This window comes from Stenella coeruleoalba, assembly GCF_951394435.1.
Source record: "Stenella coeruleoalba genome assembly, chromosome: 15".
NCBI lineage: Eukaryota > Metazoa > Chordata > Mammalia > Artiodactyla > Delphinidae > Stenella > Stenella coeruleoalba.
Genome location: NC_137161.1, coordinates 62,037,200 through 62,055,760, shown reverse-complemented (window position 1 = coordinate 62,055,760; position 18,561 = coordinate 62,037,200). Strand labels below are relative to the sequence as shown.

The window sequence follows — 18,561 nt, the reverse complement described above, 5'->3', positions numbered from 1 at the left end:
AAATGACCTACAGATTCAGTGCAACCTCTATCAGAATCCCAGCTGGCTCTTTATAGAAATGGAGAAGCTAATCTTAAAATTCATATGGAAATTCAAGGGATCCAAAAGAGCCAAAACAATCTTGAAAAAGAAAAGCAAAGTTGGAGGATTCACATTTCCCGACTTCAGAACTTACTCTGAAACAACCATAATCAAGACAGGCATGAGGTTGAGCATATACAGAGATCAATGCGACAGAATTAAAAATCCAGAAATAAATCTGATTGATTTTGACGAGGTTGTCAAGGCCGTTCAATGGGAAAAGAATAGTTTTTTCAACAAATGGTGTTGGGAAACTAGATAGCTGCAGGCAAAAGAGTGAGTTGGACCCTTACTTCACACCATATACAAAAATGAACTCGAAATGGATGAAAGACCTAACATAGAGCTAAAACTATAAAATTCTTGGAAGGCAACAGAGGGGGCAAAACTTTAGGACCTTGGATTTAGCAATGGATTCTTAAATACGACCCCAAAAGCACAAGCAACAAAAGAAAAAATAAACTGAACTTCATCAAAAACTTTTGTGCTTCAAAAGACACCACCAACAAAGTGAAAAGACAACCCACAAAATGGGAGGAAATATTTGCAAATCAAAACTCTGATAAGGGACCTGTAACTAGAGCAAATAAAGAACTCTTACAAATCAATAAGAAAAAGACAACCCAACCATAAAAGGCGCAAAGAAGACATGCGAACGGGGTAAGCACATGTAATGTCGCTTAACATCTTAAGTCATCAGGGAAATGCAAATCAACACCAGGACGAGATACTGCTTCACACCCGCTAGGATGGTTATCATCAAAAAGTCAGATAACAACAAGGTCTGCAAGGATGTTGAGAAATCGGAACCCTCATACATGCCCCTGTGAAGTCCCCTCCCACTTGTAACAGGATATTGCAGAAATGATGGAGAGAGAGTGTCATTCCCAAGATTAGGTTGCAGAAAACACTGTGGCTTCTTTCTTGCCCTCTCATGGATCATTCACTCTGGGCAAAGCCAACTGCTGGGTCAAGAGGACACTCCACCAGCCTCCTGGAGAAGCCCCCATGGTGAGACCTTGCCAACAGCCAGCACAGTCTTACCAACCATGTGCAATGTGGAAGCAGGTCCACGGCCCCAGTCAAGGCTTCAGAGGACTGCAGCCATGACAGACCCTGAGCCAGAACTACCCAGCTAGACCCATCCCAGACCCCCGACCCAGAGACCCTGTGTGACATAGTAAATGTTCATTCTTATTTAAAGCTGCTACGTTTGGGGGTGACCTGTTATGTAGCAACACATACAGCTTCCCTCTCCCAAAATGCAGTCAAAGCAACCTCCTCAAAAGGCCAAACGTGGGCTCCATCCCTGAAATGTGCACCCAAGCTTCACCCCCATCGTCCACCCGACACAATCGTCCACTGCATGAGCTCACTGAACATCGTTTAATCACAGGGGATTCTTGCCTCTCCCATCTAAGCCACATCTGACCATCTGGACCAACTGAAACGCCCTCCTGGAGACCACAGCCTCCCAACCTGCCTTGGAGGAGACGCCCTCCTCCGTCCCCACTCCAAACCGTGGGCACTGGTCTGGGCTCTGTCAAGTCGGTATCCTTCCCCTCGATGCTCCTCACCCCAGGAAAGGACCAGAAACATGGGAATCATCCCTGAACCCTTCTCCTCCACGCTCCCAGCTCTAGTCAGGCACGTGTTGTGTCCATCCCACTCCCGGAATGTGTGCAGTCATCCATCCACGCTTTCCATCGCCACAGCCTCTGACCCATGCAAGTGACCATCGCCAGGGCCTCCTCCCCACTCCCCCCATTTCCTTCCACTCTTGGTCCCTAACAACCAAGTCCCTGCACGGCAGCCGGTGGGATCCTCCTAAAGTGCATCACCCCAACCTCAGCGCCACTGCTGGCCTCCCACTGCATCCAGAATACAATCTAAAGTCTGGGTGAAGGTGTAGAATTTCCTACGGCTGCTGCAACAAATTAACACAAACTCAGTGGCTTGAAACAACACAAATTTAACATCTCATAGTTGTGGAGGTCAGAAATCTAAGGTGGCTCCATGTATCTTTGGGACCTGTCAGCTGTGGAAGTCTCGCTTCCTAGCCATGGAAGAGCACATTCTTGTTTATTGGAAAAGCCGTCACTATTTAACTGGTATCAGATTCTGACTGGCACAAGTAACATTCTTCACATCAAAAACCTGGAGGGTACTGGGTTATTGGGCAAACATCTAACTACTGTTCAAATGTTTCTAGGAAGCTGAACTAATTGTTCCAATGGATGATGGAAAATATAACAAAATATCAAGATATCTAAAGCAATATGGACGAAGTCTTATTTAGCATCCTGTAGTACACTGCCAACTGTCATTTTATTTTATTTATTTATTTATTTATTTATTTTGCGGTACGCAGGCCTCCCACCACTGCGGCCTCTCCCGTTGCGGAGCACAGGCTCCAGACGCGCAGGCTCAGCGGTCACGGCTCACAGGCCCAGCCGCTCCGCGGCACGTGGGATCCTCCTGGACCGGGGCACGAACCCGCGTCCCCTGCATCGGCAGGTGGACTCTCAACCACTGCGCCACCAGGGGAGCCCCACCAACTGTCATTTTAAATCTCAAGTACGGTATTTAAATGAATAAAGGAGTGCTTCCTTGCTATATAAATAAAATGCTTGATTTGTACAGATTAAAAGAAAAAAGAAATCTAAGGTGGGCCTGCAGGCTCCATGGGAGAATCTGTTTTCTCCTTTTCCAGCTTCTAGAAGATGCTTACAGGGACTTCCCTGGTAGCGCAATGGTTAAGAATCCGCCTGCCAATGCATGGGACATGGGTTCAGTCCCTGGTCCGGGAAGATCTCACATGCCACGGAGCAACTAAGCCCGTGCACCACAACTACTGAGCCTGTGCTCTAGAGCCCGCGAGCCACAACTACTGAGCCCGCACACCACAACTACTGAGCCCATGTGCTGCAACTACTGAGCCCGCATGCTGCAACTACTTAAGCCTGTGCGTCTAGAGCCCATGCTCCACAACAAGAGAATCCACCACAACGAGAAACCCGTGCACTGCAACAAAGAGTAGCCCCCCCTCACCAAAACTAGAGAAAGCCCGCGCAGCAACAAAGACCCAACGCAGCCAAAAAAAAAAAAAAAAAAACCAGCCCACACACCTGGGCACGTGGCCCCTGCCTCCACCTTCCAAGCCAGCCGCTCAGCATCTTCTCTCTCTCACCTCCTCCTTATAAGGACCCTTGTGATTATGACATCAGGCCCACCCCAATAACCCAGAAGAGTCTCCCATCTCAAAATCCTGAACTGAATCCCATCTGCAAAGTCCCTTTGCCATGTAACATATTCACAGGTTCTGGGGATCAGGATGTGGCCATCTTTTTTTGGGGGGGGGGTCATTCCACCAACCACAGAGGATTATTTCTATTTTTCGTGTTGTCAGTGTCACTGCGTAAACTCTTTCCCTGCTCACTTTACTGACTTCCCCTGAAGCTGGGATTCTGGCGGGGATTTTTAGTATGATTTCATTCAGCACACACATGCCCTCTTGGAAAGGAGGACAAGAAGGCAGGACCGGGGGGCAGGGAGTGGCTGAGTCGTTCCCCCCTCCGCATTCATTTTCTGCACCACGTCCTAAGCTGGGCCCTGGCCCTGGGCCTGGGCCTGGGCCTGCCTGGGCTGCCACTGACCCAGGCTGTTTTCTGTGGCCAGGAGATGGGCGGCCAAAGGGCCAGGGAGAAGGTCTCAGGAGGGCAGAGAGGAGGAAGGCTCAGGCCTGGGGGGAAGGGGTCTAGAGAAGTGGAAGGGACCAGCTACGGCCGAGTCAGGAGAGAAAAAATACCCAGTGAACAAGAGCCCTCCAAGGGAAGCTGGCGCTCCTGGAGGGTGAGGAAGAAAGCAGGGCACCTGAATGGTCTGGCTGGGAAAGAAAGGAAAGTTGGAGAGGGAAGGTCTGAGTCAGAAGAAAACTGCTCAGGACAGGGGAACAGGAAGGGGTGGGGAAGCTGGAGGCTGGGAAGAAAAAGGAACTTGCTCACCCAGGGGATTTCGATATGGGCAAAGGTGCCCATTGCTCTCTCCTCCACGAATGCCCTGCTCTGGGCCGGGCCCTGGGGAGAGCCCCACCATCGAGCAGCCCCGTGAGAGAAACAGATCAGCCGTGTGAGGGGGGCTATCATGGGGGCTTCCTGGAGAGGGCGACATCAAAGCTGAGACCTGCATGATGAGGGATCGAGTCCACTTGGGGAGGGAAAGGGTGCTCTAGGCAGGGGAAACAGGATGAGCAAGGCCTGGAACGAAGGGATTTTGAAAAGAGGTGAGGCAGCCCTTCCAAGAACCCCAAGTAACCAGAGCAGGGCTGAGAGAGCAGACTGGGAGGTGCGTGAACCAACCAAAGGGCCATGAGGAGCTACTGCAGGCTTTGTTTGTCATTTGTTAAACAAATAAGATCTCTAATGTTGAGGCAAAGGCAAAAACCTCAAACTTATAAAGATCACAGCTCAATTAAAACTAAAATTTCTGGATGTACTCTGAGCACTGTCTTTGACCCATGATACCCCATATAATACAGAAGGGCAGATTTGACCTACAATTGCAGAGAATGGACTTTACACCCTTAACGCACATTTTCATTCTCCTCAGAGCTCACAATATACGGGATAACAGTTTTGGAAACCACAGATGGGCATGGCAGTCACCTCCCCGCTCCCACCCCTCCAGTCCCGCAAGGAAAGTATAGCCCTGGCAGGATTTTGACTGTGTTGGGCACAAATACAAACGACTCAAGATCATTCTTTCCCTTTTTGTTGTTGTCGTAGAGTGCTTTTTGTTTCTCAAAAACAGGCTGTCAAAAAAAAAAAAAAAAAAAAAACAGGCTGTCAAGGGGGTTTCTCACCCTCTGATGTCACAATGACTGGGCCAGAAACCAGACCCTCTTTGAGTACAGGACCATCCCAAAGGAACAAGACCCTACCAGGCATCCATGTAGGTGAAGAGCCTACTAAAATCACCTAAGTCTATGGGGGGTTTTGTTTGTTTATTTGTTTGTTTTTGCCACCACCGACGAGAGCTTGTGGGATCTTAGTTCCCCCACCAGGGATCGAACCCGCGCCCCCTGCAGTGGAAGCACAGAGTCTTAACAACTGAACTTAACAACTAACAACTGGAAGTCCCCAAATCACCTAAATCTACACTCTTAACTCCAGCTTTGGCATAAATCCATACACAGAGTGTTTTTTTTTTTTTTTTGCAAGTTTAAATATACCTCGATTTTTTTCAGAAATGCAGTCAGTGTGCAAATTAAGTTCTGTTCAGAAATTTGCCAAGCATGAATCACCACTTTGCAAAACCCTGTCCGTGAGGGTGATGATGGTTCTGATCTCCACAACCGCAAGACTGGGTCGGTCAGGATTTGCTGCTGCCACAGAGAAGGCTCCACTTACGAGCACTCAGCGATTCTTCATTCTCTATTCTAGCATGTGCCTGAGCGTTTACACACAGACATACGTGGATGACGTTTTATTACAAATCCCTTGCCTTTTAGTTCTCTGTTAAAGTTGAGCAAGAACACTTTGTTGATTTTTAAAGTAAGATACATGAGTGGGTTATTTTTATATATTTCATTAAAGTACATTTAAGGAGGTGTTAACAATATCTTTATTACTCAAGGGGGTAATGGGTCTGAAAGGCTGGGAACCATAGCTTAACACCTGTATTTTGGAGCATTTTGTTTTCTTTGTTTTTGTTTGTTATTTGCTGCTTGCACTCCTTTATGAAATAGACACAATTAAGTAAAATGGTCGCCCTTCCTTTAAACACTACTGCTTTTTTATATATTGCTTTATTGGAGTATAACTGAGGTAAAATCAAGTTCACACATTTGAAGTGTACAATGTGATGAGTTCTGACATATTTACACACCTGTCAGACCATCAGGGAAACCAAGATAATGAACAGGCCCATCACCCCCAAAGAGCTCTCCTCTCTGAAATTTCTCCTCCCATCTCACTACCTCCCCCTACCTCAGGCAACCACTGATCTGATTTCCATCACTACAGACTTGCTTTCATTTTCTGGAACTGTATATAAATGGAATCACCTAGTATGTACTGTTGCCTGGCTTCGTTCACTCAGCGTAATTATTTAAAGATTTTCATGTGGCTGAGTGTACCAATAGTTCATTCTGTTGTTTTGCTCAGAAGTGTTCCCTTGCATGGATACACTGTGATTTGCACATCTATTCACTTGTTAATGGTTGTCTGGGTTACTTCCAGCCTTGGCCATCACACATAAAGCTGCTATGAACATCCCTGTACAAGTTTATGAACATATGTCTTCAGTTCTCTTGGGTGTACACCTAGCAGTAGAATGGTTGGGTGGTATCATAACTATTTAACTTTTAAAAAAAACTGCCCAGGTCTTTTCCAGAGCCGCCAAACCATTTTATAGTCATTCCATCAGGAACCACAGTCCAAAATGGCCTTAACCTATGCGAGGCCATAAGTCGAGAAATTTCTACTCCATTTTGTTAAACTCAAAATCATCTAATAAAAACCAGTGAGGCACTGGATTTTAAAACCCAAAGGTCAGGGGAGCAGGGGAAGCAGCTCAGACCTGACTCCTGAGAGGAGCCACTCAGGGGTGAGGAGAAGAACTGGGGGCGGGGTGGGGGGGGAGGTTGAGACCCAAGGCCAAGAAGCCAAGGCAGCCCTGCCCAGGCCGCAGTCACCTGCTCCCCGGGAGCCCTGGGAGCACAGGGCTCTCTCCTCCCCACCCATGCCCACAGGGGTCACAGGGCCGGATGTGGCTCACGCCTCTGGGAACAGAGCCACTGACCCATCTGCCCCTATTCTTGCCCCACAAACCACCTTCCCCAGCACAGCCTAACTGGTTGATATAAAACAGAACTCCAGGCATGCCGCTGCCCTGTGTAAAACCCAGCGGTCTTCTCACCGCATTTGGGATCAACCCCTAAGCCAGTACCATAGCCTATGAGATCCCTGCAAACACTTCTCCTACTTTATCTCCTCCTGTTCTCCCCACCTCTCACTCCACTCAAGCCCTATGGGGCCCCTTGCTGCTCCATAAGAATGCCACACTCACCTCTACCTCAGGACCTTTGCACTAGCTGTTCCCGTGAAACGGAAAGCCCTTTCCCCACATTTGCACGCGGCTTACTCCCTCCTTTGACATGAATCTCTGTTCAGAGAGGCCATCCCTGACCACCAAACCTGCATCACCTCCCACAGTCACTCTCACCCTCATTTCCCTATTTAACCTCATCATCACACTAAGCCTCTTCAAAGTTTCTCAACAGTGTGTGTTTGACTCCCAACTCCCTGTGTCCCACACGGAATGTAAGTAGCACCAAACAAGGAGCCTGTCTATCTTGTTCCACTCTCTGAACCCCCAGGGCCTAAACTGCACTCAGCATATCAGCAGTAATCAACTGCATCTGCTGAACGAACCAATGAACGGCCAGGCCCATGATGAAGCTTCATGCTGTACAGCCAGTCCTCTTCCCACGAAGCCTCACTGCCAGCCCCTCCTACAACATCTGCAGCAACCGGCTCACTGGGTGAGCCCCACGGGACAGCATGGTGGGCATCCCCTGCCACCCAACGTGGGAAGGAGACGGAGCCAAGCAGTCAGCGAGGCTCGGGTAACTCAAGCTGAGGACGCAGCCTTCTCATCAGGAAGGAGGCTGCAGGCCAGGCCGGAGGAAACCAGAGACCCCACTTCTGCCTGAGAACCTCCAACTGGGTCACAGACATGGGACCCTGCCAGAGCCGTGTGTGCACAGAGCACCGGCCATCTCCTCACAACGCCCAACCACAGAGGCTCAAGCTCAATCCACCTCCTCCGTCCGTGGCCACCCCGAACGGGCCGCGGCACAGCCTCACAAGTCCTCTGCTGATGTCCTGGTGGCCAGCACAGATGTCCCACATTCCCATCCACAGCCTCGGCCTGAGTGAAGACCTGGAACTGCTGCAGTGGGTGAGGAATCAGACCTAGAGCCTGGGCCTCTCTCCTGGGAGGCCAGCTGCTCTGCGGGGCCACACACCAGGCTGGGCTCTCGCCAGCCAGCTCTCCGAGGTGGACAACAGGCCCAACCCCGTAACGACAACAGAAGTAATGACACCGTCCCCTGCCACCAAATCCCTTGTGATTCCTCTTCCGGCCCCTCTGGACGCAGGATGCGTCTTATGTCAACGTCATGTCCTGGTTTAATCGGCAGCCGTTTCTCTTTCTCACTGGTGCATAAAATAATGATGTATCGCACAACTGATGACGTCCTAGATTTGATGAAATAAGGTATGTGCTGGGGAGGCCCTGGCCTGATTCCCCAAATAACCCAATGACAGAGGTCGGGGTTGGCATGCAGCTCTCATCGGCGAGAGTCTGAAGTCCTGGACACCGAGAGTGAACCCTGATGTAAACCACAGATTCGGGGTGACAATGCTGTGTCAATGTGGGCTCACGGGTTGTCACTAATGTGCCCCTCTGATGGGGGATGCTGACAGCAGGGGAGGGGTGCACCTGTCTCCGCACCTTCTGCTCAGAACTGCTGTGAACCTAAAACTGCTCCAAAAAATAAAGGCTGTTGGAAAAAAAAAATCCAGTACAGCCCAAATCACTGTCAAATGGGGGTTCTTAGGCTGAACACCTCAAGAAGTAGTTGATGTGGCGTGTTGAACCAAAACATTTAAAACAGCAAGAACGTTCAGGATGCCAGATGCTCGGAGAGAAGCAGGGAAAATGAGACTGACTCGGGAAGGGCAGCGTCACACAGCCAGGTACACACGCGCCAAGGTCACGGCAAACAAAATGGTTCTCCCACTTGACATCTTTCTCTCTTCTTTCCTACCCAAATTGTCTTAGCTACATGTCAGACTCTACCCCATTCTGCAGATGAGCAAACCATGGCTCGGAGGAGGGAAGCAGCCCTCCCAGGGCCATGAAGCTAGCAAGAGGTGGAAGGATGGAGCTATGGGGTCGCCCCAGTGAGTGCTCAGCTTCCCCGGGGCAGGATGCTTGGCACTTACTTTCTGGACTTTGCACATTCCTTCTTCCAGTTCTTTACCAAAACGGGCACAACTTGTTCTGACGTGTCCTCCTTATTCAGGGACCAGAGGTCAGTGCTCTCCAGGGGTTGGCGGTAGCCCTGGACCATCATCCTGTGGCCGAAACACAAGGCGCGAGGCGATGAGAGTCAGAAGGAAGAGGACGACGACGACCCTCCCTGCCACCACGGCCATGCGACCGAAGGCGGCCGCAACTCAGGAATATCTCAATAAGGAATAATGGACATGTGGGCACATTAAATCATTATTGGTAATTTTACTGTTAGGTCACCCAGGAAAAATAGCCTCATTTTTAGAGATACATACAGAATATTTAGGAGGAATAGCAGGATGGCTCTAATTTACTTAAAAAAAATTTTTTTAAGGCGAATATGACAAAGCATTAACCATCGTTAAATCAGGTCATGAGTTTATTGAGGTTTATTAAACTAGTCTTTCCAGTTTGAATACTTTCATGATAAAAAGCAAACCTAATATTTTAACTTGTTATTTTGAAACATTTCAAACTCAGAGAAAAATCACAGGAATCTTACAAAGAATTCCTGTCTACCCTTCACCTAGTTCATGACTGTTAACATTTTAAGTGTGCTGTATCTGCCTCTGTCTCTAGATACATACATATGCAAACACATACAGGCAGAGCTCAGAGATGCTGTGGGTTCGGTCCCAGACCACCGTGATAAAGTGAATATTGCAATAAAGCAGGTCACAGGAATTTTTTGGTTTCCCATATTAAAGTTATGTTTACACTATCCTATAATCTATTAAATGTGCAATAGCATTATGTCTAAAAAAACAACAGAGCTTAACTTAAAAATACTTTATTGCTAAAAAATGCTAAGCATCATCTGCACCCTCAGCGAATCCTAGTAATAACATCAAAGGTCATGGATCACAGATCACCATAGTAAATATAATAATAATGAAAAAGGCTGAAGGATTGTGAGAATTACCAAAATGTGACACAGAGACACAAAGTGAGTGAATGCTGTTCCCAAAATGGCGCCAACAGACTCGCTTGATGCAGGGTTGCCACCAACCTTCAATTTGTAAAAGACACAGTGTCTGCGAAGCATAATAAAATGAAGTATTTCAGGGCTTCCCTGGTGGCGCAGTGGTTGAGAGTCCGCCTGCCGATGCAGGGGACATGGGTTTGTGCCCCGGTCCGGGAAGATCCCACATGCCACAGAGCGGCTGGGCCCGTGAGCCATGGCCGCTAAGCCTGCGCGTCCAGAGCTTGTGCTCAGCAGCGGGAGAGGCCACAGCAGTGAGAGGCCCGCGTACCGCAAAAAAAAAAAAAAAAAAAATGAAGTATTTCTTTTTTCTGAACCATTTCATAGTAGGTTGCAGACTCTACACATCTTTACCCCTAAATATTAGTGTGCATCCCCCTAAGAGAAAGGACGTGCTCTGATATAACCAGAGTACAATGACCAAAATCAGAAATACGAGCCTGGCTGGCGTGACCTACAGTCCATATTCAAATTACACTGTCCTAGCGCTGTTCTTTAACAGCAACTGAAAAATAGTTAAGTAAGACAAATATTAAATGGAAAAAAAAACCCCACAATGTTTGTAAAAAGTTTATAAAGACAAGGAAAAATGCTTGGGGTTGGGGGAAGGATTTTAATAATCCCCAGTAGGATGCTGACAATGTAAAGAAAAAAATGTGCAAATAAAAGGAGGGCGAGAAGGGGGTGTATTGAGCTGTGGACGGCGGCTGCCTCTGGTGCTCTGTTGCTATTGGTCCACACTCTTAGCCACTTTTCCTACGGTGCACGGGCATTATTTTTCTCATGGGGGGAAACAATGCCAACAACAATAATTACACCTAATGCAAAAAAACAGCCAAATTCAAAGCTGAGCCAAGAGAGTGCAGCTTCTTGCCCAGGCCAAGCCGTCCACAGCGGTGCAAGCTGTTTAGGTTTATGCATTTATCACATGAACGTGGGGTCAGGGTGAGTGTCTCTGAGACCCCGGCCCAGGGGAGGCACACTCAGGACACAGCCCCATCGGAAAGGGCAAGGGAGGAAGAGCAGGGGCCCTGGTGGCACACTCATGGCCCAGCAGCCGCCCGAGGTTTGGGGACCAGGACTTACCCTGTGATCCACCAGAAGGTGATCCTGGAAAGGAAGGAGGCGCTGGATTCTGGGCAAGGATTCTAGTGTAAAGAAAGCACAGGGTGGGGAGCAAAGGGGAAATGAATGGTTAAACTTCTCATCTACGCCAGCTCTAGGCAGGGAGCAGCCAGCTGACTGCTCTTCCTCCCAGTGGACCAGCGGCCACTCTCACGCCACTGATTTTCACCCTGAAAGGGCTTCCCTCCTGAGAACCAGTGGCCTGGAAAGAAACACCTGGCAGCTCCTCCAGTTTTACCCGGTAACTGTTTCCTGAGTGTCTGCTATGTGTAAAAACGGTACAATGCGTCCCATACCTGCCTTATCTTATATCCCCACAGCAACCCAACAAACACGGCCCTACTGTTGTCCCTGCTTTAGTTCATTCATTTGTCCATTCAACAAATATTTATTGAGCATCTACAATGTGCCAGGCACTCAACGATGTACTAGCATGATCTCATATCCTCACAGAACCGTAAGTGTGGTACTACTAGTATTCCTATTTCTTTCATTCATTCATTCACTCACTCAACAAATATTTTCTGAGCACCTACTATGTGCCTGCCACCTGTACACAAATCTGGACAAACAGACATAACCCTAAACCAGGGCAATAACACCACCTGCTAACACTCTCTGCTAGCTAGCTCTGTTTTAAATGTTTTACACAAATTAACTCATTTAATCTTCATAACCACACTATGAAGTAGGTAAAAGCATCATCCTCATTTTGTAGTTAAAGAAACGGAGGCGCAGAGAGATGAAAAGACTTGCCCGGGGTGCCAACAGCTAGAAGCAGCGGAGATAGAATGTGAGCCCCAAACAGTCAGGGTCCGGAGAGAGACATTAATCAAACGATCACGTGAACAAGTACAAAACCGCAACTGTGACAAGGATCATACCCCGAAGGCAAGTCAATATTACCAGTGAGATCACTGGTATCTCACTGGGCTGATCTAGTTGACAGAGGTCACGAAAGGCGCCCCTGAGGAAGATGGTCAAGCTGGGGAAGGAACTCTACCATTTTTGTAACTTTTTGCGAGTCAAGTTATTTCAAAATAAAATGTTACTAAAATTTTTTAATTCCTTATCTTTCAGAGATACATATTGAAATGTTTACATGCGATGCAGGGTAAATAGTCCATGGCGGTCATTATACCATGCTGTCCACATTTGTACACATTTGAAAGTTTCCATCATGAAAATCTTCCCCAGTCAGTCAAACAAGAAGCCTGGGCTGAGAACCACCAGGTTTCACTCTGGGGGCCATGAGGCGTGGGGAGGTTCCGGTCCTACCAGCCCGGGAATCATCTGGGGAGCTTTGTAAACACAGGTGCTGAGAGTCCCAGCCCAGACCAACTAGATCACTCTCTCTGGGGCTGGGGCCCTGGCATCAGTATGTCTTTAATCAGATGCAGCTGGCACACAGACCTACATTCTAAACAAACCTAAAGCCAGATGGCCCTGGGTTCAAATCCCAGCTATGCCATTTTCTAGCTGAATGACTTTGGGCAAGTCCTTTCACCCCAAAGTCTCAGTTTTCGCATCTGGGAATTGGAAGCGGTCAGTCCCACTGCTCAGCCTACCTCATGGGACTGCAAGGAGGGACAAGTGGAATGAGGTCCATGGGACCTCATTTTTCCAACCTAAGGCCGCAGCATTATTCCTGGAGCAGGTGGTGGTATTTGCTTTGTAGGCTGGCTTTTCTTCCGGAAGTGGGTGGGTTGTCACGGAATCGCAAATACACTTCAACTACAGCCCAGTTCCCTAAGGTGCTGGCAGAGAAGGGGATGGGGGCGGGATACAGCTGGCAATGACTCATTTATTTCTTAAGCAAATAATGAGGGAGGATCTGCTTATATGCCAGGAGGTGGCTAAATACATCCAAGACTGAGCTACGCAGGAGAGACAGTGAGGTCCCGGCCCCGTACTGCCTCTTGCCTCGGAAGAGAGGGACAGTAAGCAAACCAAGATGCAAATAAATATACAACTATACACGGTGAGAGCTGTGACAACAACAACAAAACAGGGTCCCGGCGGGGGTGGGAGCCAGGCTGGGGGGCGTCCATGGGTGAAGCAACATGAAGCAAGGTGGTTAGAGGGAGGTTTGAATACCAGCCCTGCCACTTACTAACTGAGGGGCCTGGGCCAAGTTACTTGGTGATGATGAGATTAAATGAGATAAAACCTGTGAAGTACTTAGGCGACAGTTCCTGGTGCAGAATAAAAGCTCAAGCAATGACATCAGCAGTATTAACATGAATACTAACGGTAAACACAGTAACAAGTCCGCCATTTCCTGCAGACCGTGACACACCAAGAACTGTACCAGACGCTTCACATCAGGGCTGGCAAAGTCAGGCCCACAGTCCGGCCACTTGCAAAATAGTTTTATTTGGACACGGCGATGCCCATTCATTTCCATACTGTCCACATCTGCTTTTGAGCTACAGTGGCAGAGCTGAGTACTTGCGACCGAGACCATGTGCTCTACGAAGACTAAAATATCTACTATCTGCTTCTTTACAGAAAAAGTTGGCTGCCCCCTGCTTACATCAGACCTCATGACACCAAAGATGGCGATTCTTAAGGGGAGGAACTAGAACTCAAACGCGGGCCTTCTGCCTCCAAATCCAGCCTTCTTTCAGTCTTGGCATCAACACAGAGTCAGCCCTGCACAAAGAAGCCCAGCCAAGGGGGCGAGCGGGGGCTGAAGTGCAGCTGGTCCTGGGCCTGGGGGCAGCAGGACTGCATTGGCTGAAAGGACGCAGGGCCTTTCTCAAACTCATCCACCCAGAGCGGGCCAGATGCCTTTTTCTAACCTGCACAGAGGCCCGGTGCAAACTGTCAGGGTGTCAGGCTTATACACACAGGGGCCTCACAAATCCTGGCATTGTTTCAAAATCAGGCAAGCCCAGCTGTGGGTCAAGAACAAAGCAACCTAGACTTATCATGATCATTTTGTAAATGTATAGAAATGGCAGATCACTATGCCTACAGCATTGTAGGCCAATTATACTTCGATTAAAAAAAAAAAAAGGGACATGTAAACACAGAATTCAAACAGGTCTGCAGTGAACAATATTTACAATTGTTATAATGATGCAAACACTAATTACTGATGTAATTTAAAGTATGATAAAATTGGGGGGAGAGGATGAGGAAGGAGAGGTGGAGTTATTCAATCTTCATCTCAACATTTATAAAGTTAAAAACTGCTCTTTTGGGCATTCCCTGGAGGTCCAGTGGTTAGGACTCCACACTTTCACTGCTGAGGGCCAGGGTTCAATCCCTGGTCGGGGAACTGAGATCTCAAAAGCCACGCAGCACAACCAAAAAAAAAAAAAAAAAAAAACTGCTTTTTTCTTTTCCTTTTATTCGAGAAAACAGATGTTATTAACTAAACCAACTGTGGTAATCGTTTCACAATATATGTAAATGAAACCATCAATGTTGTTATACCTTAAACTTAATCAGTGATGTATGTCGATTATTTCTCAATAAAACTGAAGGAAAAGAACAAAGCAACCTGTCAGCTACATAACTGAAGGTGAATTCATTCCCTTTGTACCCAATTGTACCCAAATGGAGTCCTACCCCTAAGACCATAAGAAATGACGGCCCAGCGGGGAGAGACTAATCCTCACTCTGGCTAGTAAAAATCCCAGCCCCTGCGAGAAAATGCACCCTCCAGATGCAGTAAGGCTGGATCAGCAACGTGAACACTTCAGCTTCTACTGTGCACAATCCAGGAGCCTCCTTAAGCTCGGCTCCCCACCGCTCCTCCCTCCTCTGGACCCAGATCCAGATGTTCAGATAATCAGAAGTCACATTGGGCAGACACCGGCTCCTGTCACCAGCACAGATAAAAAATTACATCAGTTTGGGAGCTGGTTTCTGGAAGTCCCTATCTGACATGAGAGGCCTCATGTGATAACAGACAATTAGAGTTCCGAAGTAGTCAAGAACTGATAATTAAAGAAAGAAGGAAAGGGACTTCCCTGGTGGCACAGGGGTTAAGAATCCACCTGCCAATGCAGGGGACACGGGTTCGAGCCCGGGTCTAAGAAGATCCCACATGCTGTGGAGCAACTAAGCCCACACGTCACAACTGCTAAGCCTGTGCTCTAGAGCCCTTGAGCCACAACTACTGAGCCCACGTGCCGCAACTACTGAAGCCCGCGCGCCTTAGAGCCCGTGCTCCACAACAGACGAAGCCACTGCAATCAGAAGCCCGCTACGAAGAGTAGCCTCAGCTCGCCGCAACTAGAGAGAGCCCATGCACAGCAATGAAGACTCAATGCAGCCAAAAATAAATTAATAAAATAAGAAAGAAGGAAAAAAAAAAAGGAGGCCGCTGGACAAGGATCCAGGCAGCGTTCCATTCAACCAAAACCAAGCAGAACTTCTCGAGGTGGAAAAGACAGGGCTGCTGGCTGGGGGCTTCCCGGCCTCTGAGACTGAAATGGAGTAACTCCTGTCCCAGGAGGAAGGAGGATTGTTAACTGATCCCCCATTTGGTTAGAAACAAGAATAATTCAGGGCTTCCCTGGTGGCGCAGTGGTTGAGAGTCCGCCTGCTGATGCAGGGGACACGGGTTCGTGCCCCGGTCCAGGAAGATCCCACATGCCGCGGAGCGGCTGGGCCCATGAGCCATGGCCGCTGAGCCTGCGCGTCCGGAGCCTGTGCTCTGCAACGGGAGAGGCCACAACAGTGAGAGGCCCATGTACCAGGGGAAAAAAAAAAAAAAAAAAAAAGAAACAAGAATAATTCAGACAGGCCCTGGCTGAAGGCGGAGGAAGAGGAGCAGGGAGGTTCATGCAGAGAGCTGCATTCTTTGGCATCTCTACCTGGTGCAGGTAATTTGGCCTGAAACTATGAGGTTTAAACTAATTTGGTACACAGCCCCCCAGGCACTGGTTCTCTGAGAACTGGTCACCCGTGACCACAAGGCACTCTGAGGACCTTTGTCTGGGCCCTCAGCATTCTGGCCTTTCTGTCAGAAACTCTCTGGGTCCTCACCCACCTTTTCTGGTTTTGATTCTACTTTTAGTTCAGTTTTCTGCCAGTTACTCCAGCAGTAAGGGACGCGTAAGCAGCACTGTAGCTCAGACCAGGGGTTCTGAAACCTGGCCCCATCACCAGCATCCACGGTGCCTGGCAGTTTGTTAAAAACAGAAAGGCTTAGGCCCCACCCAAACCGACTGACTCAGAAGCTCTGGGGGTGGGACCCAGCAATGATCTGTGTTTTAACAAGCCCTCCAGGTGATGCTGATGCAGGCTCTGATGTGAAGGGCTCACCTGGTGGAAGGGCTCCCAGTCCAGCCCTGTCAACTCAGGCGACACTACACCACCCTGAACCTCGGTGTCCTCATCTATAAAATGGGGGGAGACTCACAGTTCCGCCTCAAAGTTGGGTTGCCATGAGGATTAAATAAGTTAATTTTATTTATTAACACAAGGCTGCTATCGTTATTATTGGCTGGAACCACCTAAACGTCGGACAATAAGAAATCCGTTGGTACAGCATGTTACACTAGTGTCCTTTGTTGGCCCTGCCGCTTCTCAGCTGTGTAAAGCTCCTCCGGGCGCAGGACCACAACTTCTTCTACTGCAGCACACACGATGTGTGCTTTGCCCATGAACTTGTCCGATTTCTCTTCCTGGTTTTTGATGCTCTGCTACACACAGGGTCACTGTTCAGGCCAGCCTTCCTCTCAACCTGCCTGGACTCTGGCAATGGCTTTCCTAAAGTGTCCCCAGCCTCATGCATCCTCCTTTCAGCAAGACACCCAACCAAGCAGAAGTCCACACAGTACCCAAACACCCACAAGTTCCATCGTACCGCTGGACCTCTGGACATGCTGCTTCCACCACCAGGAGCACCTTCCCATCCACCCTCCAAGCCTTCAACCTTACGGGAGGGGATGGAGGCATCCCCTCATTCGGATGCTGGCTCTGGCCCCCCAGGCTGAGTGCAGGACTGCTCCTCGGGCACCCGCAGCCCCCAGCACTCCCCTGTCTTGGAACCCCACTGTCCATCCCGCAGCAGCAGCTTATTTGCCCGCCGCCTCCTCCATCTTTCCTAAGGGGCGGTCAATGTCGGTTCGTTTCTAGGTGCTCCGAGCCCAGCGGAGCCCCCGGCACAACGCCGAATCACTAAATGGCCGAAAGCAATTAATTTTTTTAATTCCAAAAGGAATTAAAAATGGAGTTTTCGATGCTCTCATTAAAGGTCTAGGCCCAGCAGTTGCCTCTGGGCTGCAAAGGGTAGAGACTGACCATGAAGGGGCAGGAGGTCCGGGACTTTCTGGGGTCCTGGGAATGTTCTGTATCTCAATAGGGGTTTGAGTTACTCATTTGTCAGAACTCATCAAATGGTAACTTAAGATTCAGGAATGTCACTATGTAAATTTACTTAAAAAAAAAAAAAAAACGAACCATAAAGAGATATTGAGCTCTGGCTAATGATTTGCACAGTGAAGTGTGTGAATGAAGGATACTGATGTATTTCAAGGTCACTTTTAAATACCAAAAATCTTAGCCGGCTGGCTGACTAGATAGATCTGTGATAAAGCAAATTTAGCAAAATGTTAACTTGTAAAATACAGTTGGTGGGTAGATGGGGAGTACTCGCTGTGTCTTTCAACTTTTCTGTAGATTTGAAATGTTCACAGTAAAATACGAACAGGATTAAAAATACCTCTTACACCAAATGAGCTGAGCAATTTTTAAGAATTTGCTAAACCAGTGCTTTCCAACCATGAACCACCCAGGGATCTTGTGAAAATGAGACCCTGACTCAACAGGACTTGGCAGGCCTGAAACTCTGCATTTCTAATGAGCACCTGAGGGATGCTGATGCTGCCGGTCTGAGGACCCCACTTTGAGAACTGAGGGTCTACTATCTGCCACATTTGCCCCCGATGCCCCCAACTGCCAACGGCAACCCCGTCCCTGCATCCTAAGCGGTAGCCTCAGGGCCAGCAAGATCAAAGCACTAGAGGCTGGGGACAGGTGACAGCCTCAGAAAGCCTGCGAGGCCCACTCAGCCAGGCCCCACCTGATGCACAGAGGGGAGCAGCCCTGCCAGGAAGCAGGGCCAGGACACAGCTCTGAGTCACACATCAGGCACGGGGCCAGCTGGGGAGGACGACAGCTCGGTGACTCAGCGGGGGGAGAAGGTCAGCACTGCCGGCCCCCAGGCTGGCCCCGCCTGACCCTGGGCTTGGCTGACTGCTCTGAGGACAGGTGACATGGGACTGCTGCTCTGAGGGTGGGACAGCGACAGGGACTGGACTCACCCCATC

The 18,561-nt window shown here is 48.8% G+C and overlaps 1 protein-coding gene across 3 annotated transcripts in view; it reads right to left on the bottom strand.

Moving 5' to 3' along the window:
- ABCC1 (ATP binding cassette subfamily C member 1 (ABCC1 blood group)) overlaps positions 1-18,561 on the bottom strand; it is a 131,356-nt gene that overhangs the window by 64,090 nt on the left and 48,705 nt on the right. For all 3 annotated transcript variants that reach the window (XR_013831562.1, XM_079944530.1, XM_079944531.1), the window contains 2 exons: positions 11,231-11,292; positions 9,093-9,224 (listed from right to left, as the gene is read on the bottom strand). Coding sequence is in view for 2 of the 3 variants with exons in the window: in XM_079944530.1 (XP_079800656.1) it covers positions 9,093-9,224; positions 11,231-11,292 (194 nt within the window). In the remaining variant the exon portion in view is untranslated. The remainder of the gene's footprint in view (positions 1-9,092; positions 9,225-11,230; positions 11,293-18,561) is intronic.